The 27,927-nt window shown below is 46.2% G+C and overlaps 2 protein-coding genes across 8 annotated transcripts in view; one reads left to right on the top strand and one right to left on the bottom strand.

The window, feature by feature from the left end:
- The first annotated feature begins 49 nt into the window (after window positions 1-49).
- Window positions 50-27,639, top strand: ep300b (E1A binding protein p300 b). Of its 6 annotated transcripts, XM_034593022.1 has the most exons (33): window positions 59-281; window positions 1,455-1,515; window positions 1,622-2,136; window positions 4,090-4,667; window positions 5,742-5,921; window positions 7,290-7,596; window positions 8,030-8,143; window positions 8,319-8,558; window positions 8,692-8,791; window positions 8,918-9,046; window positions 9,183-9,300; window positions 9,447-9,630; window positions 9,896-9,973; window positions 10,130-10,215; window positions 10,470-10,622; window positions 10,855-11,382; window positions 11,841-12,083; window positions 12,228-12,417; window positions 12,792-12,943; window positions 15,282-15,521; window positions 15,965-16,053; window positions 17,100-17,210; window positions 18,059-18,115; window positions 18,307-18,384; window positions 18,901-18,968; window positions 19,437-19,587; window positions 19,888-20,148; window positions 20,248-20,413; window positions 20,930-21,097; window positions 21,197-21,358; window positions 21,501-21,782; window positions 22,822-25,161; window positions 25,207-27,639. In XM_034593022.1, exons 3-33 carry the CDS (start codon window positions 2,043-2,045, stop codon window positions 26,284-26,286), a joined length of 8,727 nt encoding a protein of 2,908 aa, XP_034448913.1. In that variant the 5' UTR covers window positions 59-281; window positions 1,455-1,515; window positions 1,622-2,042; the 3' UTR covers window positions 26,287-27,639. The 6 variants fall into 6 exon arrangements, with proteins under 6 accessions (XP_034448907.1, XP_034448910.1, XP_034448909.1 ...); XM_034593016.1 differs by having other exon boundaries at window positions 50-281; window positions 22,822-27,639; XM_034593019.1 differs by having other exon boundaries at window positions 50-308; window positions 22,822-27,639.
- Window positions 23,391-27,927, bottom strand: part of top3a (DNA topoisomerase III alpha) — a 25,817-nt gene continuing 21,280 nt past the window's right edge. Inside the window, exon 19 of one of the 2 annotated variants that reach the window (XM_034593071.1) lies at window positions 23,391-23,539. In XM_034593071.1, coding sequence (XP_034448962.1) covers window positions 23,508-23,539 — 32 coding nt within the window. In that variant the 3' untranslated portion in view covers window positions 23,391-23,507. The remainder of the gene's footprint in view (window positions 23,540-27,927) is intronic. The other variant, XM_034593070.1, reaches the window with a different exon arrangement.

Below are 27,927 nucleotides of genomic sequence, written 5' to 3'. Positions count from 1 at the left end.
CCCTCCCCCTCCCCCTCCCCTTCACGCCTAATGTTGCCGTACCTTCAACCCTCCCCCCGTATCAGAGGAGTAGAAACAACAAGCCGCCATTTTGTTTGTGCGGACAGAAACAGGAGGAGATAACCGAGAGAAGGAGCGACTCCGGCTACCGAGGTCTGCCGCTCCGGGAACCGCCGGTGGAGGGAAAGCGCGGCGAGATCCCGTCCGTGTTACCGGGGAGAGCGACGAAGCATCGCCGAGGAGGACGACAAGAAGACGGCGGCGGAGGGAAAAGCCAGCGGGTGATAAATAAATATCAGTATCTACATGTATGTCTGCATGAGAAGGAAATACTCCGAGAAATCCGAGGAAGGGGGTGTTTGTGCGGAGAGGGGAGGCGGAAGAGAGCCGTGTGTTAGAACCAGGAAAAACCTGCGGGAAACGGGGGGGAAAGCAGCGACATGAAAAATCATTATGTGTCCGTGGCGGAGGAAGCGAAGAGTCCGCATAGACAATTATATAAATAAATTGCTGCCGGGCAGGAGGGAGAGGTGGAAAGAAAGACGGGTTTAAAGAGAAGGGGGGCAGTCTCCATCACAAAGAGTCAACCCGAGGATTTGGAGAGATTTTCCGGGGGTGTCAACATCATCGTGCCGATCCGGAGCTTTCCGCTTCCGAAACAGCCATCACCTCTCGCCGCCACATTTTATCACATTTTTTCTCCCGTCGCCTCCGCCGCGCTCCTGTTTTTTTTTTTTTTTTTTTTAATTTTTTTTTTTTTATTACGCGCTTTTCTGTTTCCTCTTCGGCTGCATGACCAAGACCTCCAGCGACCGACAAGTATATAGACCCATGTTTGTGCTCCGGAGGGGGGGGGGGGGTGTTTAACTGGGTTTTTTTTTTAATAATAACTGGGAGTTTTACATCGAGCGGAGGAGGAACCTCATCTGGAGCCCCCCCACACGCCGTCCTCTGCAAAATACAACTAATTGGATCAATCTGACTGGCCACTGATTGCCAATTAGCGCTTTGATTTATTTTCACATTATTGCATCAACTGCACAGGAGCAGTGATTTCTTATATATCTTTTTTTGTGTGTTTGTGTGTGTGTGTGTGTGTGCAAGATTTTCTATTTCCAACCCCCGCGGACTGCAAAGGGGTTGCAACAACCAAGTGTGCAATACGAGTGTGTTCTCCCTGACCCAGTGCCTTGCATGGTCAAACACTAAGTGCACATTCTAGTCTGCATGCACATGCAACTGAAAAACTCCACGTTCGGGAGTAGACATCTGCAATAGATGCTCCTTTTTATCTGAGTGATCGCAACGCGTGGGACTCCGCTGTGTGTTTTTTTTTTTTTCTTTTCTTTTCCATCTCTTTGCCAAACCAATGTAATGACTTGTTTCTCGGTGTTGCACATGAGAACGCCGCTTACACTTTTAACTGTATTTTAACTGTGGTCTCCTCCAAACAGACCGACTGCCTTCTTGGTTTGGGGACATAAAGGAATCTGTGGCAGGGAGATGTCTGCTCAGGTAAAGAAAAGCTCACAGAGGATCTCGTAACTGTTGCATGAGATATCTGCCTCCAGAAGTTAACACGGGACAACTCCTGGGCTTTTTTTTTTTTTTTGGATCACAGTTTCCATTTTGCAGCGACACACTCCTGGAGCGTTTCAGGTGTGAAGTAGAGGGTTTCTCCGCCGACGATGGCGGGCAGGACTGCGTGCACCATGGAGGACGGATCTTGGGACAGTCTAGCGTCGTAGAGGAGGCTACATGAGGTTGTCAGAGGGCCGCACGCTTGCCTTTTTGCCGACTCCACGTTCCCACCTCCTCAAATCTGTGAAGAAACGAAATCTCCGCCAGGGGAGGGGGACTGATATCTGCAGAGAGGACTAAACCGAGAGGGAAGGAGTCCCAGTCCCGCTGTCTTCTCCCCTACCGTCCCCCGAGCGGTGGGGGAACGATCAGAAGATCTTCTTTAAAGGCACAAGGAGACGCAAATTAGGGAAATACGTTTGCCCTCCGTGGACCTACTGCATTTTTAATTCGTCAAAAATATGGCCGATAATGTCCTGGAGTCCGGCCCGCCTTCAGCTAAGAGGCCCAAGCTGTCCTCTCCGGCTCTCTCCGTGTCTGCCAGTGATGGAAATGGTAAATATATTGCATGCATTAAAAAAAAAAAACTAAAAAACTAACTTAAGTGTGTGCTTGTGCATGAATTGCTGCTCAGTGTCCGAGGAGCCTGCAGAGTTTCCCTGCAACTTGTGAAACAGAGATGCTACATAATTAATGCATCTAAACGTGAGTGAATTCGTGGTTTGGTTAAAAAAAACCGAGTCGTGTGGTTAAAGATCAGCGTCGACATGTCGATCACTAAGAGAAAAAACACGATGTGGGGCTCGGTGCTAGCAGCAACTTTCCAGCAGCGGTGTTTTGATGCGTTAGCATCAACAGGCTAACTAGCTCCGAACTACAACATCCACCTCCAAACAATGGAAGAGTCGAGTCACCCCAGTTTGCCTCAACTTCCCCCGCTGCCTCGAAAGTAAATTAAGTGGGAGCACGAGGTCGCGAACACGTCGAAAGTCCGGTTCTACACACGCTCCGCGAACAAAGGGACAAAATGCTATTTCCAGACCAGCTTTAGGAGAAAGTAACGGAGCGAGCTAGCTAACGAGCTAGTTTCCTTGCTGGACCGGCTCAGCTGAGCTCGGTAGCTGCTAGCAAAGGAAATAAGTGACGATTAGCTTAACCCTGATCACTACCGCGACATTTTCTTACGTGTTAGCGACTCCTTCGGTGGCCGTGAAGCTAAATATGTGCGGGGGGGGGGGTCACCAGTTCCGTGTACTTAACGTGTTGTAAACAGTAAAAAAAAAAAAAAATGCTCCGTTTCAGTGAACGATTGTGAAACCAGCTAGCTATTGTTCGACACTTTCGTTAAAAGTTGCGCTAAACGTCGCACAGCTTAACGTGCGGCTGCGTGTTAATTCAAAGTGTTTCTGCTTTTAAACCCGAAACGCAAATTCAATTCAACCGTCGACTTTCCGAAACGTGGTCTTTCGGTTGTTTCGATCGACAGCTTCTACTTTCTCAGTATTGTTCCCCCGTCGAAGCCCATTCTCTCTCTCAGCCTCCATTGTCTGGAGCTGCACGTCGACCCTGCGCTGCGAGTTTACTTTTTTTAAAACTCTCCGCCAAGGCAGAGCACGCGAACGCCTCTCATCTGGATTGTGAAATAAAGTATTACTGCAAACCAATGCGTTTGCACATGTTGAGCAAGAAGCTGTAAAACTCCTGCCACCATCCCCTTTAGTTGCATCCTGTTGTAAGTAGAAACTGAGCCAATGAGCAGGGTGTTTTGGGCCGAAGCTGTAAATCACACTCTCTCTATATATATATATAAAATGGCAGAACAGAAAAGTTCATAGAATTGTGGACTCTGTAGAGATTGGTAGCCACAACCACACCACTGACTCAACTGTGTGAGGAAACGCATGAGTGGGAATTTCAGGCTTGATAAGTGTTTGATTTCCCTCAATAATATATAGAATTTAGTGAGACATGTCAGACGCCTTCATTAACAAATAAAAATCAAACATGCATCCAATGTATTAACAACTTTCTGCGGCACTCTGATTGACCGTTTGAGCGTACTCCCAAATGGCTTTTCCCCTATTAATTTGTGGAGAGGACTTCTGATTCCCGTGTTTGTGTCTTGCTCTACAACTTAGCTGTTCAGTCTATCCAATGCACACACCTCCCTAGGTGCTGTAGTGTTTACCCCTCTGTGGCTTCTCACCCTGACCCTACTGCATTCACTCTCCATGTTTGGCACCATATCAAACCACAGACTGATGCACAGGAGGCTGTTTGAGGCAGTTACTTATCCATTGGCTGTCCTATCTATGGGCTCCAGATTGGTGGTTGATAGTTTTCAAACTAATATCTGAGCTGTATATTCAATAAATCTTGGCAAAGTATCATATGTAGTACAGATAGTAGATGCTTTCCTATTCCTGAGTTGTGAAGTCTGTGAACCAAATCTTAATTTTTCTAGTTGGTAGGATTTTAATACGTCTTCCCCCCCCCCCCCGTGTCTAGATTTTGGTTCATTCTTTGACCTGGAGCACGACCTCCCAGATGAGCTAATCAGCTCGTCGGACCTGGGTCTGACCAACGGAGGGGATGCCAGCCAACTCCATACCACTCTCGGAGGTATTGGTTTGGGAGGCCAGGATGCAGCTGCCAAACACAAACAGCTGTCTGAACTCTTGCGAGCTGGAGCCCCAGCACAGCAGGGTGGCCCTACTTCCAACAGCACAGCACCTGGGGCTTCCATGGGGATGATGGGGGGCGTCAGCGTTTCCCCGGGTGGACCTCAAGCCATGCCCCCCCAGGGCCAGCAGCAGCAACCTGGATTAATGCAGCAGGTTGGGATGGTTGGAGGGATGGCAGCTCACAATCGAGCAGCTTCCATGATGGGTAACCAGAAGGGTAACACTGGACAGCAGGGGCTGATGGGGGGGCAGGTGATGAATGGCTCGCCGAGAATGGGTTACCCTGGCAATGCAGGCATGGGTAACAGTAGTAACCTGTTGGCGGAAACCCTGCAGCAGGGGCCAATGGGACCAGGGGGTCAAGCAGGGATGAGACCACAGCAGCCTGGAGCACTGAACAAGGTAATTACACTCAAAGCAGCAGCCAACACACACTTTCCACTTCTTAGAGGCAGCTACATGACGGCAAATTATCAGTTCTGTTAAAACACATTTTAAACTGAAAACGTAATAATTATCTATTTAAAATGCTTATTATTGGGTGCTTGTTTGTCACAGTCCACTGCGTTGTGTAGATGCAGAACATGAGAAAGGATATTGCTACTTAAAGTGTGTGTGTGTGTGTGTGTGTGTGTGTGTGTGTGTGTGTGTGTGTGTGTGTGTGTGTGTGTGTGTGTGTGTGTGTGTGTGTGTGTGTGTGTGTGTGTGTGTGTGTGTGTGTGTGTGTGTGTGTGTGTGTGTTGTGAAGGAGGTACAAAAAATAACTTTTAACTGGTTGAATTGCTATATATTTCTCTGACTGCATGGCATGGAGGCTTTAACCCCTGGTTGGCATCACAAAACAGCAACCACACTATTTGTTTTGCAGTGTCCTATAGTTAAGAAAAGCACAAGTGAAGTATTAGTATTGGCCACATTTTTGTGCTTAAAGGAAATGTTGTAGTTTTAAGCTCAGAGTTCTTTCCCTTCAGATGCGGAAATGAACTGTTTAAAGTGTCTCTTGGTCCTAGAGCAACAGTTAATAAAGCACTTCCTGTTGTTGCTGCTGTTGGAGCATCCATATTGGATTCTCTCAGCTTCTGAAATTACTGTGGCGTGGCTCTAAGGCCTTAGCTGGTGGTGACCTGTAAAAGGTGACCTGTAGATCGTGTCTTTAAGTTAATGCACAGAGCAAAGTAAGGTTGAGACGAGACAGAAGTTAGATTGTAATTTTACGACTACAATGGGAAGTAATTGTGAAAGAATAAATACCAAAAGTGATGTTGTCCTAGAATCGTTTTCTCGGTGATATTGTGAGTCATTTTAAAACAGTCCAATTTGTGTCAGATGACATTGTAATACCTCCGACATTTCCTCCTTGAATGTTTGTAAATCGGCTGCTTAAATCGTGCTTTCATGCTCACTGTCTCTCATCCGAACTGATTCCCCTCCCATCTCTCTCGTTCTCTTATCTCCTCCCCTCACCCTCCTTTCCAGATGAATATGATGGCCAATGCGGGCCCCTATGGTGGTCCGTACGGCCAATCTGCTGGCCAGGGGCTGCCTGGAGCAGGGCTGGGCCCGCAGCTCCAGAATAAGACAGGCCTGCCCAACAATATGGCCAATCAGTTCAACATGGACAAGAAGGGGCCACCGGGTCAAGGCATGCCTGGGATGGTAGGATATTTTTGTTTTTATTTCTCTTTTGTACAGGTAGACAAACTCCATACAGTCTTACAATAGTGTTGATTAAGTTTACAATTGAGCTGAAGTCCCTTGAGTGGTTAAACATAGAACTATACATATTTTAGCATCGCACACACGCCTTTTGACTAGCCATACCTTTTACATTCAGAGGTAACAAAAGGGAATCACAGTTCACAGATAAATCAAGGGAATGACCCACTGGCATTCCTGGATCAGTTACAAGGAAACTACAGTTTCTTACTCTCTCTCACACATTGTCTGTGTCAATGGGACTAATCATCAGCAGCACCAGGACAAATCCTGCAGCGTCAGTGGTCCAGATAAAGTTTAACAACTTTATAGTGGACACAAGGGCGTAGACTACTGCGTGCATGTTCAGTGGGCAATCACAATAATCAACCCTATCCATAAATAGCTACATGTCAACATGTTATGGGGTTAGTCTTGCCAGCAATCTTTTAACTGGGAGACCTGTCTGTACATACAGCTTTCAGACTAAATTTATTTGGGGGTATGTTTAGTTATGTGTGTGCGAGCGAGAATTACAGAGGTAGCCAAACCAGTTTCTGTACCAACAAAAGCCTGAAAAGATGTAAACACTGTGCAGAAAAAGAATAATATTGTCTCATCTGCACGACTGTCATGTGTCATTTACTGCCTCCTGTGTGTATGTGTATATTTATATCATGGATTGTTTGCATTTTAACCTCATGCCAGACTTTTTCCTCTTTATGTCTATTGTAGTACCGCTCTTTGATGACAGTGTTGACAAATGATGAAAATTAGTCAGACCCCTTCCATGACTGACACTGTAAAATCAGTGTTTTTTTATCATGTATCATGGCAGAGACGTGACAGACTGCATGTTGGTCCCCCCGCCACCAGTCACGCCTTGCTGTCTTTTATGACGTCATCGGAAGGTGGCACTCTTGCGGGGGCAAGAATTTAAACAAACATGTTGTCTTAACCCATTAGGAAATAATGTTGTGCTCATTGCTATTTGGCTTCAATTTAACACAGACTTAATGTAATTTTTTTCCACAGAGAGCAGCTTCCATATAGTTCTGTTTTTAATTACAGTTTTGCTTGAAGCATCGTTTTTAAAAAGATATTTGCTTCTTTCTTCACAGAGCATTTAAGTGTTTGATTGTTGAATTATGCATTATTCTTTTCAGTGGAATAAATCTGCTATACATGTATCTGTATTTTCCTGCTGTAAAAGTACAAAATATTGGGAAGAATTGATCATTAAATTGATTAATCTCTTCCTAAATTATTAATTGGAAGCCCCTGATGGTTGTCTAATGGCCATGCCTCCTCTCTCTTCTCAATTACAAGCCCTCTCAGCAGCAGCAACCTGGAGCGGTTGGCGGCGTGTCTGTCGGTGGAGCAGCAGCAGCAGTGGGGGGGCCGCAGGTTGGGCTCAATGTTGTAGGGGCAGGTCCCGGCACAGCGCCGCCTACTGCAGACCCTGAGAAGCGGAAGCTAATTCAACAGCAGCTGGTGCTCTTGCTCCACGCGCACAAGTGCCAGCGGAGGGAGCAAGCCAACGGCGAAGTGCGACAGTGCAACCTGCCGCACTGCCGCACCATGAAGAATGTGCTGAACCACATGACTCATTGCCAGGCTGGCAAGTCCTGCCAGGGTAAGTCTGCTGAATTATGCCGATTCTGATACAATGAAGTCTGGTAGGATAACAAAGTTGGACAGAAACAAAAACAAGAAGAGGTGCTTAAAGTTGTAATGTACCGGCACCAGTTTTTGTTTGTAGTTTATGTCCAACTTTGTTATCCTCCCAGCCCTCATATCAGAATGAGTTATTCTCTCTTTAGGTGGCTGGTCCACCATCATTTTTCCTTGCTCCTACTCTCAGTGAATCGCCATCTGGACATAGTTTTATTGAACCAAATGACTCATACAATAACATTCTCTCTCCTTTTTCTCTCATCCTTTTCTTGTTTCATTATTTTTCTCCCTACTTCACTCTTCATATTTTAAAATTTTCTTCCTCTTCCCTTTTTTCCCCTACTTCTCTTCCTGTTTGCGATACTTTCTAAATGTTTGTCTTTCCTCTGCAGTGGCACACTGTGCCTCATCCAGACAGATAATCTCTCATTGGAAGAATTGCACACGGCATGACTGTCCTGTATGCCTGCCACTGAAAAACGCTGGAGACAAGAGGAACCAGCAGTGTGAGTGGTTCTTACTCTGTGTCTATGTGTGTGTCACATTTTAAAATGATAAAGAATCCTGTAACTATCCATTAAAATGCTCGATAGACGACTTGAATCCACAAATGCTCATCCTTTTGACTCTTTCTCTCTCTTTCTACCGTCAATCCTCTTTCCCCTCTCGTTCTCTTCACAGCGCTCCTCAACAGTGCAGGGGTGGGTTTGGTGAACTCTTTAGGGTCAGGGGTGCCAGGTGGACAGTCCAACACGCCCAATCTGAACCCCCCAAACCAGATTGATCCCAGCTCCATAGAGAGGGCCTACGCTGCGCTGGGTCTCACTTACCAGGGAAACCAGATGCCGCAGCAACAATCGACCAACATGCCAAACCAAGGGCTGCAGGGGCAGCCTGGAATGAGGACTCTAAACACCATGGGTTAGTTTGTTGCTGACCTATTATTGACCTTGTTCCGGTCAAAGTTTCTCAATAAAGCAACTGTATTTCACAAAGAATGCTATTTCCCAATCACAAGCCACATTCTTCAAACTCTACAACTATGTCTTTCCAGGAGCAAACTCTATGGGAGTGAATGGTGGAGTGCAGTCCCCCAACCAGCAGTCTACACTACTGCCAGACGCCATGTTGCACAACAACATGAATGTACAGAGGTATGACTGCTTTTCATTGGTCACAGTTATTAACTTCAGGATACAGGCTTTCTCAAAGTCAAAAATAGTTCTGTATTGGCTGTAGCCTTACACCTCGTTTCTCTTCTTGTCTGTCGTTTCTCTCAGTTTGATGAATGATAGTTTGGGGAGCCTGGGATCCATGCCCACAGCAACTCCTCCTTCTGCTGCAGGCATGAGGAAGTCCTGGCATGAGGACATCACACAGGACCTCCGTAACCACCTAGTCCACAAACTGTGAGTTTGCTGCGTACTACGAGTTTCCCCCGAAAATCTCATCATTTGAATATGAGATAAATTTCAACATTGGGCCTCAATTGACTGTTTTTGTGCCTCTATGTGTGTGTTGGTTTGTGTTTGCTTGTGGAAGCAGTGTACAGGCCATCTTCCCTACTCCCGACCCCGCTGCACTGAAGGATCGGCGGATGGAAAATCTGGTGGCTTACGCTCGAAAAGTAGAGGGTGACATGTACGAGTCAGCTAACAGTAGGGTAAGAAACCAACAAGTCCTGAACGAACAATTAGTGATGGGACACAACTATCCAATTTAAGGAATGAGGAAATAAATAGCGTTTATTTTTATGCTCTGTTGAGATATATCCTATAACATTCTCCCTCCCTCCCCATCACCCTCCAGGCGGAGTACTACCACCTGCTGGCAGAGAAGATCTACAAGATCCAAAAGGAGCTGGAGGAGAAGAGGAAGACGCGGCTCCAGAAGCAGGGCATGATGCCCGGCCAACCTGGAATAGGCTCCCCAGGCCTCCCACAGGGGCCTCCAAGCATGGGACAGCCGCCCATGCTCCCGGGGCAACCCCCAAGTAAGTAAACACAGTTGTTTTTATAACCTCCCCTCCCTCACACACTTCTTAGTGTACATGGGCACACACAAATGCATGTGTACAGTATGCTGGCATGCAAATAACACATGGAATTTTACTTCTAAACTTTTTCACAATTTTCCAATCATCAGGTGAAATTTACTTTCACTTTCACATCCCAAAAAACATCTTTAAGACATCTGTATTTATTCTGTGATCCTGGAGACAAGATTTGTGATTTCTGTGACTCTTCCCACCTTCTCAGATGGTCCTCACATCGATCCGTCCATGGTCCGACCAGCAGGACCCAACCAGATGGTCAACAGGATGCAGAACCCAGCAGGTACATCTAATAACTATAAATTAAACTATTATTAAAGTGTGTTGCATGAACAGACATAGAAAAATGTATTGTGTTAATAGTCTAGCTCGGCAATTTGAGATTTGTGCTGCTGCCCCTCAGTACAAACACAAGCCTTTCTGTCCTCCGTCTCTTTAGGAATGAACCAGTTTGGTCAGATGGGGATGCAGTCGATGGGTCAGAGGTCGACCCCTCCTCTTCCTCTTGGTTCTCCAATGAACCAGGTTAGTATCACTGTCTATGCTGTCAAATCGTTTTCCAAAAGTAATACTAAGACCAGATTCAAAAAGTTAAGATGATGTAGTAAGTGCTAACCTGAGTGTACAGAGACTCCAGAAGAACCATGGTTAATTAATGAAGTTCTCATTGACCTTAACAACATGTAGATTTGCCCTGCAGCAGTACATCTTTATTCGACTGTTGACTGTAAGGTTGTCTAATCTAAGTCTTCACATGTCCTCTGATGTCTCATTTCCAGATGGGTATGGGTGCAGCAAGAATGGGCCAGCCCAATGCCACACAGTTACAGAACCAGTACCTCCCCCAAGGCCAGTTTCCAGGGTCCAGTCCTGGACTTGGTTCTGGTCCTAGTGGCATGAACCAGCCCGGGCCACAGACTACAGTGCCACAGGTGAGGATTGAGTGGTGCAGTGACTGTACCTTGTTATATATAGATACGTTGGATTGTCAAGAGGAACTTGGGTCTCTGTAAACGTGCAGGAATTGATGGGTAGTGATGAATAATGTCTTCAGGATTTTGGCAGAAGATTCATGACCACTGGGAGAGATCTCTCACAGTTGTTTTATATCTTATATTCTGCCTAAATTAATGACTCCTAACCACTGTTTCCTCACCTCTGTAGCAGAACCAGATGTCAACGCCGCCTTCCCTCCCAGTCAGTAGTCCTGCACCACAGTCTGCCTCTTCTGCTCCGGGCTCTGGGGCCCCTGGAGGCTCCATGGGGCCTGGTAGTGCCACCGGTGCTGGGTCTCTACCCAGCTTGCCTCAATCCTCCACCCCCACCCAGTCCAACTCCTACCCGCACTGCCCGTCCATCCGAACAAACTCGCCGTCACCAGCTCGCAGCTTAACGCCTCAACCTCATCAAACACCCCCCACGTTACCTGGTTCTCAAACACCACAGCCACACACTCCGAGCACACCTCAGCTACCACCTCCACAGCACCCACAACAACAACAACAACAGCAACAAACTTTACAGCAGCAGCAGCAGCAGCCACCATCAGCACAGTCAGTGAATTCTGAGAAGGCCGGTCAGCATCCACAGAAGACGCTTGGGGGTGTGGCTTCCTCGGGCCCCCAAGCAAGTCAGGCTTCTTCAGTGCCCAACCAGAATGCTCATGTGCCACCACAGCTGCCCAAGACCCCAGTGAGTAGATCCCCCTGCTTTCATTAGTTTGTCCTCTTTCTCCAACAGACTTGTTTTGCTGACACCACACGTTAAAGCCTTATTCAGGGATGCTCTTCAGTTACTCTGGTTCAGTGAGCCCTCATTTTGCGTTGGGTGCTTGATCCTTGTTACGCTTGAATTTAAGTGTACTTCTTTTTTACCCCTCTTACTCACATGTAATTATAAAGGGAAATTTTTTTTATAATTTTACATAGAAACCTCAATAAGTTGGTTGATTCCAAAAAGCGACAGGGAAATTTGTTTTTGGGAATGAATGGATGTACTTAAAAACAACTTGAAGGATAGATTCATTTGAGGGATAATAAATTACCAAAAAGTCCTTAAAATGTATTAAAAAGCAATGAGTGTGGGAACCCAAACCGAAAGCTTCTAACTTTCTAAACTTCTAAGCCTCGATCTCTGTCCTTTTGTCCCAGCTATCTGCGAAGCCTTCTCTGACAGGAGATTGTCAGGTGTCCTCCCCAGCCTCGGTCAACAGCAGCACTGATGCCAGCTCCCAGCCAGCTCCATCAGATGGCCCTGCTGCCAGCCAGGAAGAAGTTAAAATGGAGGTGAAGAAGCAGGAGGAAGAGGAAGATGAAGGGACTGACTCACAAGGAGAGGGCAAAGGGAAGATGGGAAAGGGTCAGGCTGACGTGAAGACAGAGGAGAAACCTGAAGTAAGCTTGTCCACATTGAGTTATTGATAATGTGGAAAAATCATGAAAAAGTCAAAATTTGAGTTGATTAGTAGTAAGATCAGTTTTACAAGTAATCACATTGAGGAGGAAATCATTATACTGACACTTCCATCTTGTTGTCAGATAAAGAAAGAGAAGCTCTCGTCGGATGGGTGTAAAGGCGAGCCCATGGATACATCTTCGTTCTCGACGTCATCGTCGGTAACAACAGGTGAAGACAAGAAGCCGGAGGTGAAGAAAGAGCCCAAAGAGGAAGATGAGGGGTCAGCATCCAGTACCAGCTCCCCAGCCAGCGCTCAGTGCAAGAAGAAGAGTAAGTTATGAGCCTTCACATGAACGTCAAGTCTTTATCTTCATCCACTCGTCTTGATCTCAACTGTAACTGATGTTAATTGAATGATTGACCATGTAGTCCAACAATTGTGGTTTATTTGCAGTTATTCATTGTAAATAACAAACCCTAGCAGCGTAACCCCGACGTAGACAGGAGGTCCATCAGTTTCACTTCACAGCTTCTGTCTGAACCCATCCCAGCCTGCAGGTGTTAAATGCTGCATGATGAGGTCGGTGGAGTTAGACCAGCAGCCATCCTCAGGTCCAGCAGAGAGAAGAACAACTCCTGCCCGTGTTTCCTCTTTCTTCTTCTTCTTCTTTCACCTTCATCTGACAATCTCATTTGTTTTCCAGTCTTTAAGCCGGAGGAGCTGCGTCAGGCTCTGATGCCCACGCTGGAAGCTTTGTACCGGCAGGACCCTGAGTCCTTGCCCTTCCGTCAACCGGTGGACCCCCAGTTACTGGGAATACCCGTACGTATTCGAACTAGTAACAAAACTAACCTGGTAAGGGACTGCACTGGCTGCCATTTTGCTTCAACTCCTCTTAAAACGTAGTTTTTTTTTTTATTGTTTGTTTTCCTTTGTTTTTTCATCTTTATTTTTTTCTGCTTTGTCATAGTTGTCATCAGAATTTATTTCATATTTCTGCTTACAGTACATTTAACCTTTTTAGTTGATTTTTCCCATTGCATGTCAGAAGTGAAGAAAATGAGACTTCAGAGTGTGTGATCGAGTGTATTTGTACGTATGTTCTTGTTTGTGTGTGTGTGTGTGTGTGTGCGCGTGTGTGAAGTTGTGTTCTCTTTTCTGAAACTTCTTGTCATTTGTAAATCAAAGCAATGACTCTTATGAACTTTGCCTTTTACTTTGAAACTATAGTAAAGGTCAAAGTAAATGTTAATCATACATGAAAATCAGATTTTGAAAAAACATGAAACCATAGTTTGTCTGAGTAATTACACATTTTTAAAAACATTTCAGTTTTGTGTTGACAGCTTTTAGTGCAAGTTGACTTAACTTTAAATGTAAGCCCCTCCACCAACTCACAAATTATAAAACCCTAATGAACAACACAATATTACCGGACCCATTTTGCCTAATTAATAAATCATGGATTGTCTTTTATAGCTTTCCAAATCCAAAAAGGAGAAAACTCATAACAGTGTATTTCAGTTGGGACAGTCCATAGAAAGAACAGTATTTGCTTTCACCTCTAAAAACTCTTCATGATTCAATTGCTTTCATTTAATACATAATTTATCATGTTTGACTTTTACCTTTTTGTCATAAAGTTTTAGCTTTTTAATTTGACCTGCATTTTATTTTGTAGTTTTCATCCTTGTGTTCCATTGCTAGCTTTCTAGTTCAGTTCCTCACCAGTAGCAGTAGTAGTGTTGATGTTCATGTGGGCAGTGTGTAGAGGTGGGACAGTAACTTTACCCTCACTGCTTCCAACTCAGGCAGAAAAGAGGATTTGATTAGACCACTCATGCACTTGCATAAAATTAGAAATCATGATTGTATCGATAACAGAGTGACTGTGTCGGTTCTTTCACCGCCTTCTATAATAAGAGGTTTTGATAAAGGCCATTTTTCGAGCAGTGATGAGCGAGCACCAGGCTATTGGCTCTCCTCTCCTTCAGGAACCTCCACAGTCAAGTGATGCAAATTTGTATGACGCCATTTTCAGATAAACATCCAGCCCCTTATTGCAAAGTAAAGTTACTCCCCACCCGCTGGGATTTATGAACATTGAATTACTCTGATATAAATTTGTGTCTGTAGGTTGGTTAATGCTATTATACATCACTTGTTTGTTAATGTGAGTGGTTCCATTCAGAGATGAGGGTCTGTTTCCTAACTCTTGTTGCCATGGTGACAAAGGGATGGACCCTGCTCCTTGAAAGTCACACTTCCCCCCTTTATTTCGGTTGAATCTCCAAAAGGCCTTTTCTTTTCCTCGCCCTCTCCTCTGCGGCTTTTTCAAATGATATTGTTTTTGGAAGAGAAGCAGAGCCCAGACGACGGGAACAGAAAAGCAACTTGGAGACTCAACCGCCCCTCTTACATTTGCTTCACACTGTTGGCTTTAACTCCGTCATCATATTGCTACTCGCACTGCTGCCGTTGTTAACGCCAACCGCTATGTTGCTAAAAACAGTGAATCTCTGTCTGCCTGTTGCTGTTGCCACTGCTCTGTTCTTCTTGGTTTTGCACCCTGATCGATACCCAGGCCTGAAAGCTTTGTTTGCTCCCAAACCTCAGCAGAGAATCATTCCCGTGGCGGTCAAACAGTGTTAATCACTTTGTGGGGAAATAAGTTAACGTACTCGTTTGAAACTAAAACCCCGCCTTGTGATCCTGTAATCATTATTTATCAATGTGATCGCATGAAATGCACCTGTAGCCAGTTTTTTAAAGGTTTGACTGTGGTTGCACGAGCAGCAGGGGACTGGGCAGACTGGTGGTGTTCGTCTGGTCCCCGCGGCACATTTCAGATAGGGACTTTAAATGTAGGGTGCAAAGCAGAGAGCTGGAGGGCAGAAGTTGTCATGTCTCTCTGTTTGCACGTGAACCTTCTTCTCTGCAGCGCTCAACAACATTGTCCCCCTGCACCCTCTTCTCTCCCTACTCTGGTCCCGCCTGGTCAACTGCGACGCCTTCATCACCCCTGACGGCCACAACGCTGATGATGATGACGATACTCTTCCTCCTTTTCTCTCTTATCCTCTTCCCTTGGACGGCCAAACCGTTCCACCAACCTTCTGCTCTTTCTTCTCTCCCTCCTCAACTTTCTCTTGACCCTTCACTTGAATCCGGATCGGCCCCGTTCCAATCCTAGGACTACTTTGATATTGTGAAGAACCCCATGGACCTGTCAACCATCAAGAGGAAGCTGGACACGGGACAATACCAGGAGCCGTGGCAATATGTCGACGATATCTGGCTGATGTTCAACAACGCCTGGCTCTACAACCGCAAGACGTCACGTGTATACAAGTACTGCTCCAAGCTGGCTGAGGTGTTTGAGTCGGAGATCGACCCGGTCATGCAGGGCCTGGGATACTGTTGTGGGAGGAAGGTGAGGCAGCAGTAGGCGTATTGTTTTTTACATTTCATGTGTAGGTGTAGAAAGACATTAAATATTCCCATCGGTGAACACATGCTTTTTTTCTTATCAAGCCAATTTCAAGTCAGGATTAGGTTGTTTAAGAAGAGTTTGACATTTTAGGAAATTAACTTAATCGCTTCCTGGATATTTACCACTGATGTCTATGTGGTAAATTTTAAGCTACAGACTCACGCTAGCTAACTTAACTAAGACTGCAAACGAGTGGAAATAAGTGTTTTTAGTTTTTGTTAAGCTTCACTAACCACCTGCTGACTGTAGGTTTATATTACAAGATATAGCATTTAAATATAAAGTTCCAACGATGAATCATGTACGACGGATGTAATATGTTCAGTTCCTGTCCAACAGTTTTAAAAAAACGACTTTTCTTTTTGTGTCTTTTCTCATTGCAGTTTGAGTTTTCCCCTCAAACTCTATGCTGCTACGGAAAACAATTATGCACCATCCAACGTGATGCTGCGTACTTTAGCTACCAGAACAGGTAAGGGCTTTCGAGACGTTGGACCACAAGCATGCACACGTCACAGACAAACAGTATTCACAACTATTATTGAAATTTCCACATTTTGCAGCCAATGAGATCAGCTTCTTTGTGTCTTGTTATATTTTGCACATTATATTTTAGTATATTTCCCACAGCATAGCATCTTTTAACCAGTGCGATCACAGATGAGTTTTGATTTGGCTTCAAATACCCTGGCTCCATCTCCATACTTCGTTTTAATTTTCATTGTCGTCATTCATAAAGTGGGCTCCTGTCTTCTTCCTCAGCAGCTAGTCTTTGTTTCTGGCACAATTCTTTTCCATGACACTGTTTTATATATGCGGGGGGGGTAATCCATGCTCACCACAAGAAGAAAGGTTCCCACTTTATAAATGAACTGGAAGGATGATGGGTCTCTGTTGCTTTACCATTTATGTATTTTTTTCCTCATCCACCCTTTCATGTATGGAGACTCGTATCCTCGCTCCCTTCCTCCTCCACAGCTCCTAGTGGTCTCTCATGTTGCTGTAATGTTGTTGTTGTTTACCACTGGACGTCTGACGCTAATCTTTGCTTTGCCTTGGCTCTCTGTCCTCTGTTGGTTGTTGTTCACATCCTGTCCGTCCTCCCCTCCTCCTCCATGTCCTCCCGCTCCCTCTCTGTCTCTACATTGTCTCCGTCTGACCTGTAACGATTTATTTCACGCTTTTTTAATATTCATTTTGACTTCCCCCCCTCCCCCCATCTCCCTTTGCCCCCTTCCCCTCTCCCCTTCTCTCCCTCCTTTTTTAACGCTTGTGATGTCTGCATTGGCCTGCTTTGGTGTGACCAATCATCCACTCCAAAATTTGCGCGCAAAATCAAAACACCCGCCCACACAAAAACCCTGCATCACGATTGGCTGCTTCCGCCTGGCGACGACCTACCTTGCCCTCTGCCTCCTCCTGTGTGTGCGCCCCCTGGCCTGTCCTGCCCTGCCCTGATTGGCGGCTGCTTCTTCGTGCCCTCTCTGTGATTGGCTGTGATGATGACGAACGGTGTAGTTCACCAAAATATGGGCTTCTTGCTGACAGGTACCACTTCTGTGAGAAGTGTTTCAACGAAATCCAGGGCGAGACCGTTTCCCTGGGGGACGACCCCTCGCAGCCTCAGACGTGAGTACTCTCCGCCTCCTCCTCCCACACACAGCAGACCTAAGTGCTCACATATAAAACAAAGTTTCTCAAGTACTGCTTCTCCGGTCCTGCACGTCTGATATTAGAAGTGTCAGCAATTAAATGTCTAGGTTGTTCTAAACACCATTTTTTGTGCTTTACGGTTAGAAAAATCATCTTATTCCTTAGTCTTGACAGTATCACATATATTCAGCTTGTATCAGGTTGTTGTAACTGACCCACCAGCAGCTCAGTGAACCATCAGATGAAAGATCACGAAAAGTTGAAATTTTTTTATTGATTTTGTTTTATCTGGCAGGTTGACATTTAAGCCTTTAAATACAGAAAGCTTTTTTGGAGTCATAAAAGACAGAAGAAACATTAAAGCAGATCGGCAGATGTAAGATTTCCTGACTTTTAACCTCTAGTATGGGACAAGCTTTAAAAATAAACTGTGCACACTAGACACTAGATAGGCCACAATGTCTTTCATTAGATCCTGTTGGATTCATTTTTAAATTTTGCACCTCCAGTTTTGAAATGGAGTTTCTGTAAAACATTTCCAGCCTTAAGCCCAAGTCCAAGATAACCACTGGTTGTTTTATCTTTCTGAAAACATTATACTGTTAATTGTTTCTGAAGTAACAGCAATAGGTTAAAATTGATGGAGTTCCCCTTTTAAAAAACACATACATTCCTTTGTTTCAGTATTTCACACCACCATCTTAGAAAACACAAGTTAAATCAACAAAATGATTTCTATCTCTTATCTTAAATGTGCTCTTAGTGTTTAGTTTACCGTGTTTTGTCGGTTACAGTATTTTTTGTTTTTCTGATATTTCCCACAGGTCTATCAACAAAGAGCAGTTCCAACGAAAGAAGAACGACACACTTGATCCCGAGTTGTACGTCCACTTCTTAACATTTTAACTTCCTTTTTTTTGTCACGACCTTGTGATTGTTATTTGTGAATGAGTGCTGTGAGATAAAAGACGTTATATTCCATGTGTTATAAATGTTTTGGCAGTAACTGTGTAGCTCCTGTCGAAGAACAAACTTAATATTGTGTCTCCCTCTTGTCTTCTCTCTGCTTCAGGCTTGTGGAATGTATTGACTGCGGTCGTAAAATGCACCAGATCTGTGTCCTGCATCATGACACCATATGGCCTTTAGGGTGAGGCAGCTATCACACGCAAACTGTACATTCTGTTACATGAGCACATGGGTCTGGAAAATGAATTTAGCCTTTTGTGTCCCTCGATTCTTTCTTCACTGAAGTTTTAAAATCAGGAAAAACATCATGAAGGTGCAGGAAATATTGTTATGTCTTCAAACATGTGACGCCACATTTCTGCGTAGCTGTGGAGTTAACAGAGTTTCAGCATGTTGAGGAGCAGTTTGGATAAAAAGTTTAGAGTTTTGATTTATTCTATCAACAATAAAATGTGTCCTTGATAAAATGTGTCCTTGAGCTCGAGTGAAAAGCGAGTCTTAAAGTTTGATTTCCCTTCGTCTGGGGCCTGTTTGTAATTATACGTGACTTTCAGACTCATTTTATCGTTTATCAAGAAACGTTAAAGAACAAAATGTCTCTTGATTAATGCTATTTCACTGTCACCGGTGCTTATTGTGACAGGGCAGATGGTTTCCTGCAAATTTAATTTACCCTTTGTTTCCTCCCCAACTACAGCTTCACATGTGACAGCTGCCTCAAAAAGGCGAACAAGACACGGAAAGAGAACAAATACGCAGCTAGAAGTAAGTGGAGACTGCCTCTTTAACACCATTTAGACTTTTCAACTTTTCCTATTTGCTACTGAAATACCAACAATTTAAAAAAGGAGCTGGACTCAGAAAGTGAACACATTTGTATGATCTAAATCGCTCCCCCAGTGGAAAAGAAACTGCAGTAAAGCTGTTTTTTTATCATAGCCAATCAGAAGGGACAATAATTAAACCATAATTAAAGACAGATGTTAAAGACAGATGTGACCGAAGGAATGAGGCTGATAAAATGTTGAAGGTTCACATACCAAAGCAAACCTTCTTGCTCATATAACCAAAGCAAGTCTTGTGTTATATGACCACTTCCCTACAAAAGGCCACCAGTATGATGACATAGCAGACGGTTGCTGAAATGTGAAGAAATTAGCAGAATAATCGCCTACATGATAATTTATGTCATCATTAATCCAACCTCCTTTTCTTCATCTCGTCTCTTCATAGGACTTCCGCAGACCAAGCTGGGGGGTTATTTGGAGTCGCGCGTGAACGACTACCTCAAGCGACATGGCCAACCCGAATCTGGCGATATCACCATCCGAGTCGTCCACGTCTCGGACAAGGTGGTCGAGGTCAAGCCAGGCATGAAGTCCAGGTAGGAGGTTAAACCTGCCGCTGCAGATTCTGTGCGTGTGGTGGAAGAAGCTCCGTGGAACAGATTTAGAATCGTGGCTTATTGATTATGTTTGATACCACAACCTCATAGGAGGATTCGCTTTAAGGGAATAAAGCAAATCAAATGAGTTTTCACAAGGTGGTAAAGATGGAGACAAGCACCAGTAAGACACACATTAGGTTTGATAATTATGAGCTGGTTTAAAGAGAAGGGAAGAATTGATGATATTTCACAGCTGTTTTTGCTGACCAAGCTTTTTACTTTCTTTTTTAAATCCAGGTTTGTGGACAGTGGAGAAATGTCGGAGTCCTTCCCCTACAGGATGAAAGCCTTGTTTGCATTTGAGGACATCGACGGCGCAGATGTGTGTTTTTTCGGCATGCACGTCCAAGAGTACGGCTCAGACTGCCCGCCTCCCAATCAGAGACGAGTGTACATCTCTTACCTGGACAGCGTGCACTTCTTCAAACCTCGACACCTCAGGACGGCTGTCTACCATGAGATCCTGCTGGGCTACCTGGAGTATGTCAAGAGGCAGGGGTAAGAGCAGAGTTTCGATCTTTGGAAGCAGGTGGATAAAGAAGGAAGTCCGTTAACTTCTTTACAATAGCTTCTACTGATACATGTCTCCCTGTCCAGGTATACAACGGGTCATATCTGGGCCTGTCCACCCAGTGAAGGGGATGATTACATCTTTCACTGCCATCCAATGGACCAGAAGATCCCCAAGCCAAAACGCCTGCAGGAGTGGTACAGGAAGATGCTGGACAAGGCTGTGGCTGAGCGCATTGTCCATGATTACAAGGTGAGACATGTTGAACCAGCAATGTGATTGAATGCATTTATCACCAACCACCAAGACTTTCATTAATTTGACAGATTTTTAAGTCGGACCTAATGCACATGTCATTCACCGTCTGTTCTGGTGCGTTCAGTTAAAGCCACATGTTCAGGCACTTTTTATTTGAAATTCAAACATTCATTTGAACTGTAATGACCTGTTCAAATTCAACATATACAGCCTAGATGCACATCAGACCATCTGAAGTGTTTTTTGTCATGATCCAGCAGAGGGCACTCTGTATCAGCTTGATGTATTACATGCCCTCATGACTTACCAGTAAAGTAAAGCCCCTTATCCACTGGTCAAAAAACCCACTTACACCTGCTACCATCTGGCTTCTGCCAAAGATCATGTGACATGAAACGGGTTCTTAGTTGTCTGTGTTGTGAGATTGTTTCCAAGAATGCTCATCTCAATGGTATGATTTGTTAATGACATCCACAGTGAGTATTTAACGGTTCTCTCTTTGTCCCTCAGGACGTGTTCAAGCAAGCAACAGAGGACCGGCTGACCAGCGCCAAGGAGCTGCCATATTTTGAGGGCGACTTCTGGCCAAACGTGCTGGAGGAGAGCATCAAGGAGCTGGAGCAGGAGGAAGAGGAGAGGAAGCGAGAGGAGAACAGCACCTCCAATGAGAGCATAGATGTGAGTAGAGTAAGAGTCCACTAGTCTTCATCACTGTCAGAATCTTAATGTTTGTTAATGCTGTGCTATGTATTGACACATGTATTTAAACATGCACAGGCCACAAAAGGAGACAGCAAGAATGCCAAAAAGAAGAACAATAAAAAGACGAGCAAGAACAAGAGCAGCTTGAGCCGAGCCAACAAGAAGAAACCGGGGATGCCCAACGTTTCCAATGACCTTTCTCAGAAACTCTACGCTACCATGGAGAAACATAAGGAGGTATGTGTGTGCAGCAATAGATGCTTTCTGTTGTAATTAAGAATATTATAATAACTTACTGCATCGAATGTAAAATGTATTTAATAGAGCATCCACACACTGTTGGAGGAAATTAACAGCTGACCTCCGCTTTTATTCCCAGGTCTTCTTTGTCATCCGCCTCATTGCCGGACCCACAGCCAACTCCCTGCCCGCCATCACTGACGTGGACCCGCTGATGGCCTGTGACCTGATGGACGGCCGCGACGCCTTCCTGACTCTGGCCAGGGACAAGCACCTGGAGTTCAGCTCTCTGAGGAGGTCCCTGTGGAGCTCCATGTGTATGTTGGTGGAGCTGCACAACCAGAGCCAGGACCGCTTCGTTTACACCTGCAATGAGTGTAAACATCACGTGGAGACACGCTACCACTGCACCGTCTGCGAGGTGAGAATCCAGAATTGCTTCAATCTCCCTTTTGATATGAATGGAGAATGGAGAAGGCTGTGACCTTGTGAATATTTTAAATACTATGATGGGTTTTTCATTATTGACTGGTGAAAACTCTGCAGTCTTTGGGTAGGATCAACTGCTTATTAAAGCAAGAATAAATACCTGCACATACAGTTGAGCGCTGTGTGGCAGTAATGTACATTTTTCACTTAATTAATAATTTATTTAAAAAGTCCCCCGAGCTCATCCTACAATTTTTTTTTTCTTGAGTGTTCCAGATAGAGCGAGGACCTCAGACATGAATTACATTTTTGTTGCTTAATTTAATAACTTATCATTTTATGGAATTTAATATTCTCAAGGTTTGTCATATATGCAAATATAATATTTTAACGAATAAATGCGCAGATTTTCTCTTACATGACGTTGCCGGTGAATAAATAAAGAGGTTTTAGTTGAGAGCAGACAACAGAAGCCCGGTGGATAAACAGATGTGCCTGTTTGTCACCCCCCTTCCAATTTGGAACAGCTGATTCTGTTGTTCTGCAGTCAGTGTTTCAGCAGCTCCACTCTGGCTCCTGTTCACTGTCTTCCAATCATTGCTAGTCGTGTTCACTGGGGTTTCCAGCCAAGTAGACTGCTTCTGCAGACTGGGTCTCTGCGGTGCTGGGCAGCTGCTTTGTATCCAGTGGCACGAGTGAGCCCAACAATAGCTCTTTGGCTGTAGTGTTCGTTGTCAGCATTCCGAGCTGAAAGTATGAAACATTCATGTGGGAAGAGTTAAAAGGACTCACTGCTGTTTCTTCAGATGTTACACTTGCAAAACTGCAAAAAGGCGGGTGAGAAGATAACTGTTCATCAAGATGAAGCAGTTATGGATTTATCAAAAGCCAATTTGAGACATGACTTTATACAATTTACTGAAAGTGTAATTTAAAAAAATGGATTAGTAACATTTAGGTTTAACTTATTTTAGTTATTCATGTGCTTGTATTAATTTTCCCATCTCTCTACTCTTCCCTCCCCCCTGCAGGACTATGACTTGTGCATCACCTGCTACAACATTAAAGGTCATGAGCACAAGATGGATAAACTGGGTCTGGGGCTGGACGACGACAGCAACAACGCATCAGCAGCAGCTACTCAGAGCCCTGGAGACTCCCGTCGTCTAAGCATCCAGAGATGTATTCAGTCGCTGGTCCATGCGTGCCAGTGCCGCAACGCCAACTGCTCTCTGCCGTCCTGCCAGAAGATGAAGCGCGTTGTTCAGCACACAAAAGGCTGCAAGCGCAAGACGAATGGTGGCTGCCCCATCTGCAAGCAGCTCATTGCTCTGTGCTGCTACCATGCTAAACACTGTCAAGAGAACAAATGTCCAGTCCCGTTCTGTCTGAACATCAAGCAAAAGCTGCGGCAGCAGCAGCTACAGCACAGGCTCCAGCAGGCGCAAATGTTAAGGAGAAGAATGGCCAGCATGCAGAGGGTGGGGCAGGCCGCTGTTGGGCCACCCGGAGGGCCTGTGGTCGGACTTCCATCGCCAGGGAACAATGGTACCACAGCACCAAGTACCCCAACGTCTGTAGGAACCCAGCCCCCAACCCCCCAGACACCAACTCAGACCATGCCTCCAGTCCCGCAGCAGGGAATGGGTCCAGGACCTGGAGTCCAGCAGCAGCAACAGCAGCCAGGTGGGATGCCCTCACAAAGTGGCATGCCTCCTCAGCACCCCCACCACCAGTTTCCGCAGATGTCTCCCCAACATCAGCAGCAGATGCTTCAAGTCCAGCAGCAACAGCAGCAGCAACAACAGCAGCAGCAGCAGCAACAACAACAACAACAACAGCTGCAGCTGCAGCAGCAGCAGCTACAGCAGCAGCAGCACAGTGGAGCAGGGACCAACCCTCAACAACTCCAACAGCACCCGAACAATTTGCCTCCATATGCCAGCAGACCTCCAGGCTCCTCCCCAATCCACCAGTCCCAGGGCAAACCAGTTCTTCGGTCTGCAACACCTCCCCAGCTGCAGCCTGGTGGCACTGTCATGGCTGGAAGTGTTGGGGGCCAGCAACCTCCTAACCAGGCCCAGCCTCCCCTTTCACAGCAGCATCCTTCTGGCCCTCCACCGGCAGCAGTAGAAATCGCCATGAAGATCCAACAGGTAGCTGATGCTCAGAGAAAGATGGCTCTGCAACGACAAGCCGCCCAGGCAGCTGCAGGCTTGATGCCTCCTCACCCGCACCATCAACAGGGTCAAGGTCAACAGATAAGCATGGGACACCCAGGGGCAGTTGGGATGGTTGGACCTCAGGGCATGCCACAACAGTCGGCAGCAGTGGCAGCTGCTCGTGCCCACATGGAACAGCAACAAAGTGCTCAACCGGGCATGATGGTCGGTGCTGGGGGGCCCATGCAGCAAAGCCCTCAGCAGGTAAACCTTCCCCAGGGCCAGCTCCCCCCTCAGGTGCAGCTTCAGCAGCAGAGGATGGGTGCACCACTTCAAAACCCTCAACAGCAGCAACAGCAGTGGGCAGGCCAGGGGATGCCACCCCAGCAGAGACAAGCTATGATGAACCAAATGGGCCATCCAGCCATGATGGCAGCTCAGCAGCAGCAACTTCAACAGCAGCAGCAGCAGCAACAACAACAACAGCAGCAGCAGCAGCAACAGCAGCAGCAGCAGCAGCACCAACAAGCTCAGGGCCATGCTGCCTTGATAAACATGGCGCAGCAGCAGCAGCAGCAGCAGCAAGGTGCTGGTGTCCCAGGGGGGGCTGTCCCTGGAGCTACTGGTGTCCCAGGAGCTATTGCTGCTGGTGGGAACATCCCCCAGGCTGCCCTCCAAGACCTGTTACGGACTCTCCGCTCGCCTAGCTCACCGATCCAGCAGCAGCAAGTCCTCAACATCTTGAGGTCTAATCCACAGCTCATGGCTGCTTTTATTAAGCAGAGGGCTTCAAAATACAAGGGGGTGCCGGGGGCTCCAGGTGGACCGGGTGGACCGGGTGCACCGGGTGCCATGCCGGGAGGTCCTGGTCCCACAGGAGGTCCTGTTGGTAATGCCATGGCAGGAGGGGGACCACAGGTGAACATGAATTCTGCAGGTTCCGGCCAGCCTGGGATGCATATGGCAAGTCAGGGAGGGACGAATGTCAACATGGCCACTATGGCCCAGCTGCAGCAGCAGCAACAGCTGCAACAACAGCAGCAGCAGCAGCAGCAGCAGCAGCTTCAGCAGCAGCAGTTACAACAGTTACAACAACAACAACAGTTACAACAGCAACAACAGTTGCAACAGCAACAACAGTTGCAACAGCAGCAACAGTTACAACAGCAGCAGCAGAGGCCAATGCTCAGTAGTTTACAGCAACAACAAGTGGCAGCTCTCCAGCAGCAGCAGCAGCAACAACAACAGCAGCAGCAACAACAACAGCAGCAGCAACAGCAGCAGCAACAGCAGCAGCAACAGCAGCAGCAAGGGGGAGTAAGGCCTATGCAAGGCCAGGGCCCAATGGGAAATCTCAACACTACCCAGTTTAGAGAGATGCTCATGAGGCGGCATCTCCAGCAGCAGCAGCAACAACAGCAGCAGCAGCAGCAACAACAAATGGGAGTAAATCACGGTCAGTTCCAGCAGCCACAACCACCACAGGGGCAAAGCTACATGGGACAGCCTGGGATGCAGCCTCCAACAGTGGGACAGGGCCAGCCTGGAGGTCCTCCTCATGGCCCCCAGCAGCCTGGTGGTCCCCCAGGCCAGCAGGGGCAAGGTTACCCAGGATCGGTGGCACAGCAGCAAGCTACAGCTGCTCTGCAGCATAGGATCCAGCACCAGCACAACCTCCAGATGCAGCAGCAGAATGCCATGGCTGGTCTGCCAGGGGGCGATGCAGGGCCAGGTGTGGGAGGTCCTCAGCAGCCATCTCAAGGCCCTCAGCCCACTCAAGGTGGCCCCCCACCTCCATCTTCTCAAGCCCTGCTACAACAGGCCCTCCACCAGAGACTGCTCCAGCAGCAGCAGCAGCAGCAACAGCATCTGGGCCCCGGCGGGTCACCGGCCCAGCACAGCAATCCCATGAGTCCCCAGCAGCCGCAGCAGATGGCCCAGTCCCCACACCTGCAGGGCCAGACACATCCCACATCGCTGGCTAACCAGGTGCGATCTCCACAGCCCTCTCCCAGACCGCAGTCTCAGCCGCCGCACTCCAGCCCGTCCCCGCGCATGCAGCCCCAGCCCTCCCCACATCACATCTCCCCTCAGATGCAGACGGGTTCACCACACCCAGGCCATCTGAACCAGCACCACCCAGGCATGGGGGTCCCTCCACAACAACAGCCAACAACCCAACAGCAGCAACAGAACTCTATGGAGCAGTTTGGGTCGGACCAGAGCGCCATGTTATCTCAGCTGAGTAGCATGGCCAGTCTCCACGGACCAGGGGGAAACAGTCAGGACCCGCTGGGCCAGAATATGAATCACAACCCTTTAGACATCATGTAGGAATTCTACTAACGTGTCATGTTGAGCTGAAATGCTCCGTGATTCTTCGCACAAACTGCACTCACCCAGGACAGTGTTATTGTTATTACTTAGCCTTTCTTTTTTATACTATTATTAAATGTTATTTAAAATGTTTTCAATAAAGATGCATTGAACTGAACTTCCTATGGGAGATGAACAATAAATCAAGCAGTCGTTAAATAAATTAGAATAAATGAATTGTAAGTTATTGCTGTTAATATATTTTTTTGCCAATCGTGGACAGGGAGGGGGGGGCGGTTTCTCGGCAGCCTCCTCACCTCCACATCTTGCTGAATAGAAGAAAGGTCATATTTTCGGGGGTAAATAGGAGAACTTGCCTTTTTTAAGAAATGTTTTTAAGGTTTTAAACGTGGTCAAGATTAAAGAGGAAATGATTTAATGCAAAGAACTTTTTTTATCGGTTTCGTTTCCCATCATTCAGTCTGTCTATTTCTGTTTTGCAGAGTGATGTGGATTATTATTATTAATATTATTATTATTGTAAATCCAAACATGATGCATATCCTCCTTTTCAAATGTTTGGGTTTGCTTTATTTATTGTTTTCTCTTGAGGGGGTGGGGCGGGGGTGTTATGTACCCTGAGACTGCTTAAATTTGTATAGAAATATATTTTTGTTATTGACTGTCGGGAGGGGGGGGGTCGTTAGTTCTTGTTTCATTTCGCTGTAGACGTCTTTAGTTGGGTCTGTCCAGGTGGGGAGGATGAAATGTCAGTGTTTTACCGCAGCGGTCGGGGGTCTGCTGTGAGTCAGAGACGTCGAACGGACGCGTCGTGACGTCCCCACCGGCCTCTGCGTTGGACATCGGCCGTGCTGGAAGGGACTAACCCCTCGCAAACATGCAAGCCCTCTCCCTCGAATGTGTGTGCACTCCTTCCTTTTTAAAGACACTTAATATGGAGCAGTGGAGGCTTGGGGAGGGGGGGTGCATACCTGTGTGCCTGTAACATTTTGAGTACATGAGCTGGGACGTGGAGAAAAGAAATTGGGTGGGGTGGGCTCCTCTTAGTGTTTTTAGGATTCTACTGTTTGGAGTAAACAGAGGATTTTTGATCCAAATGAACTGTGTTGCACAGAAATGAGGAGAAAGTCTCCGTGTCTTTCTGCCTCGGCCCCGTTGCTGCTTCCCTCGGACGTTAAATCCCCTCCCTCCCTCCTCCACTTCTACGAGAAAGTCGATCTCCCTTCCTCCTCAACTCCATCTTTATCTTTCTGAACTTTGGGATTTTAATTTAATATTTTTTACTGTACAAAGAAACACAAACTGTGGACTCAAATACTGTTTTTTATAATAAAATGAAAATTACCAATAGTGGCGTGTCCTGCATGTGGCTGTTTGTGAGACATACGATTGGGTAGCGGGTGAATATGAACTCCTGCTGTTACAAAGCCCTGTTCTCCAGAGGATTTTTTTTTTTTTATTATTCTCAACTAAGGACATAGCTGAAAGTAAAATGAGAGAACTTAAAGACAATTTGAAATATATACATTTCTTATTTTCATCTTGCACAAGCGTAACTGCGTGTTTACAGTTGATGAGGAGGTTTTGGTCACTGGGGTTGGAGCTTCTTGTTTATGAAGGTTAATTATTTAAAGTTGG

This window comes from Hippoglossus hippoglossus, chromosome 8 (assembly GCF_009819705.1).
Source record: "Hippoglossus hippoglossus isolate fHipHip1 chromosome 8, fHipHip1.pri, whole genome shotgun sequence".
Lineage (NCBI taxonomy): Eukaryota > Metazoa > Chordata > Actinopteri > Pleuronectiformes > Pleuronectidae > Hippoglossus > Hippoglossus hippoglossus.
The sequence above is the reverse complement of the archived record's forward strand: the minus strand, read 5'-3'. Positions and strand labels throughout refer to the sequence as shown.

Bases quoted from the DNA above. Each gene is read 5' to 3' on its own strand.
- ep300b (XM_034593016.1), top strand. From the start codon at position 2,043: ATGGCCGATAATGTCCTGGAGTCCGGCCCGCCTTCAGCTAAGAGGCCC. The intron at 5,922-7,289 runs GTAGGATATTTT...CTCAATTACAAG, and splicing joins GTCAAGGCATGCCTGGGATG to CCCTCTCAGCAGCAGCAACC. The intron at 20,414-20,929 runs GTGAGACATGTT...TTTGTCCCTCAG, and splicing joins GCATTGTCCATGATTACAAG to GACGTGTTCAAGCAAGCAAC.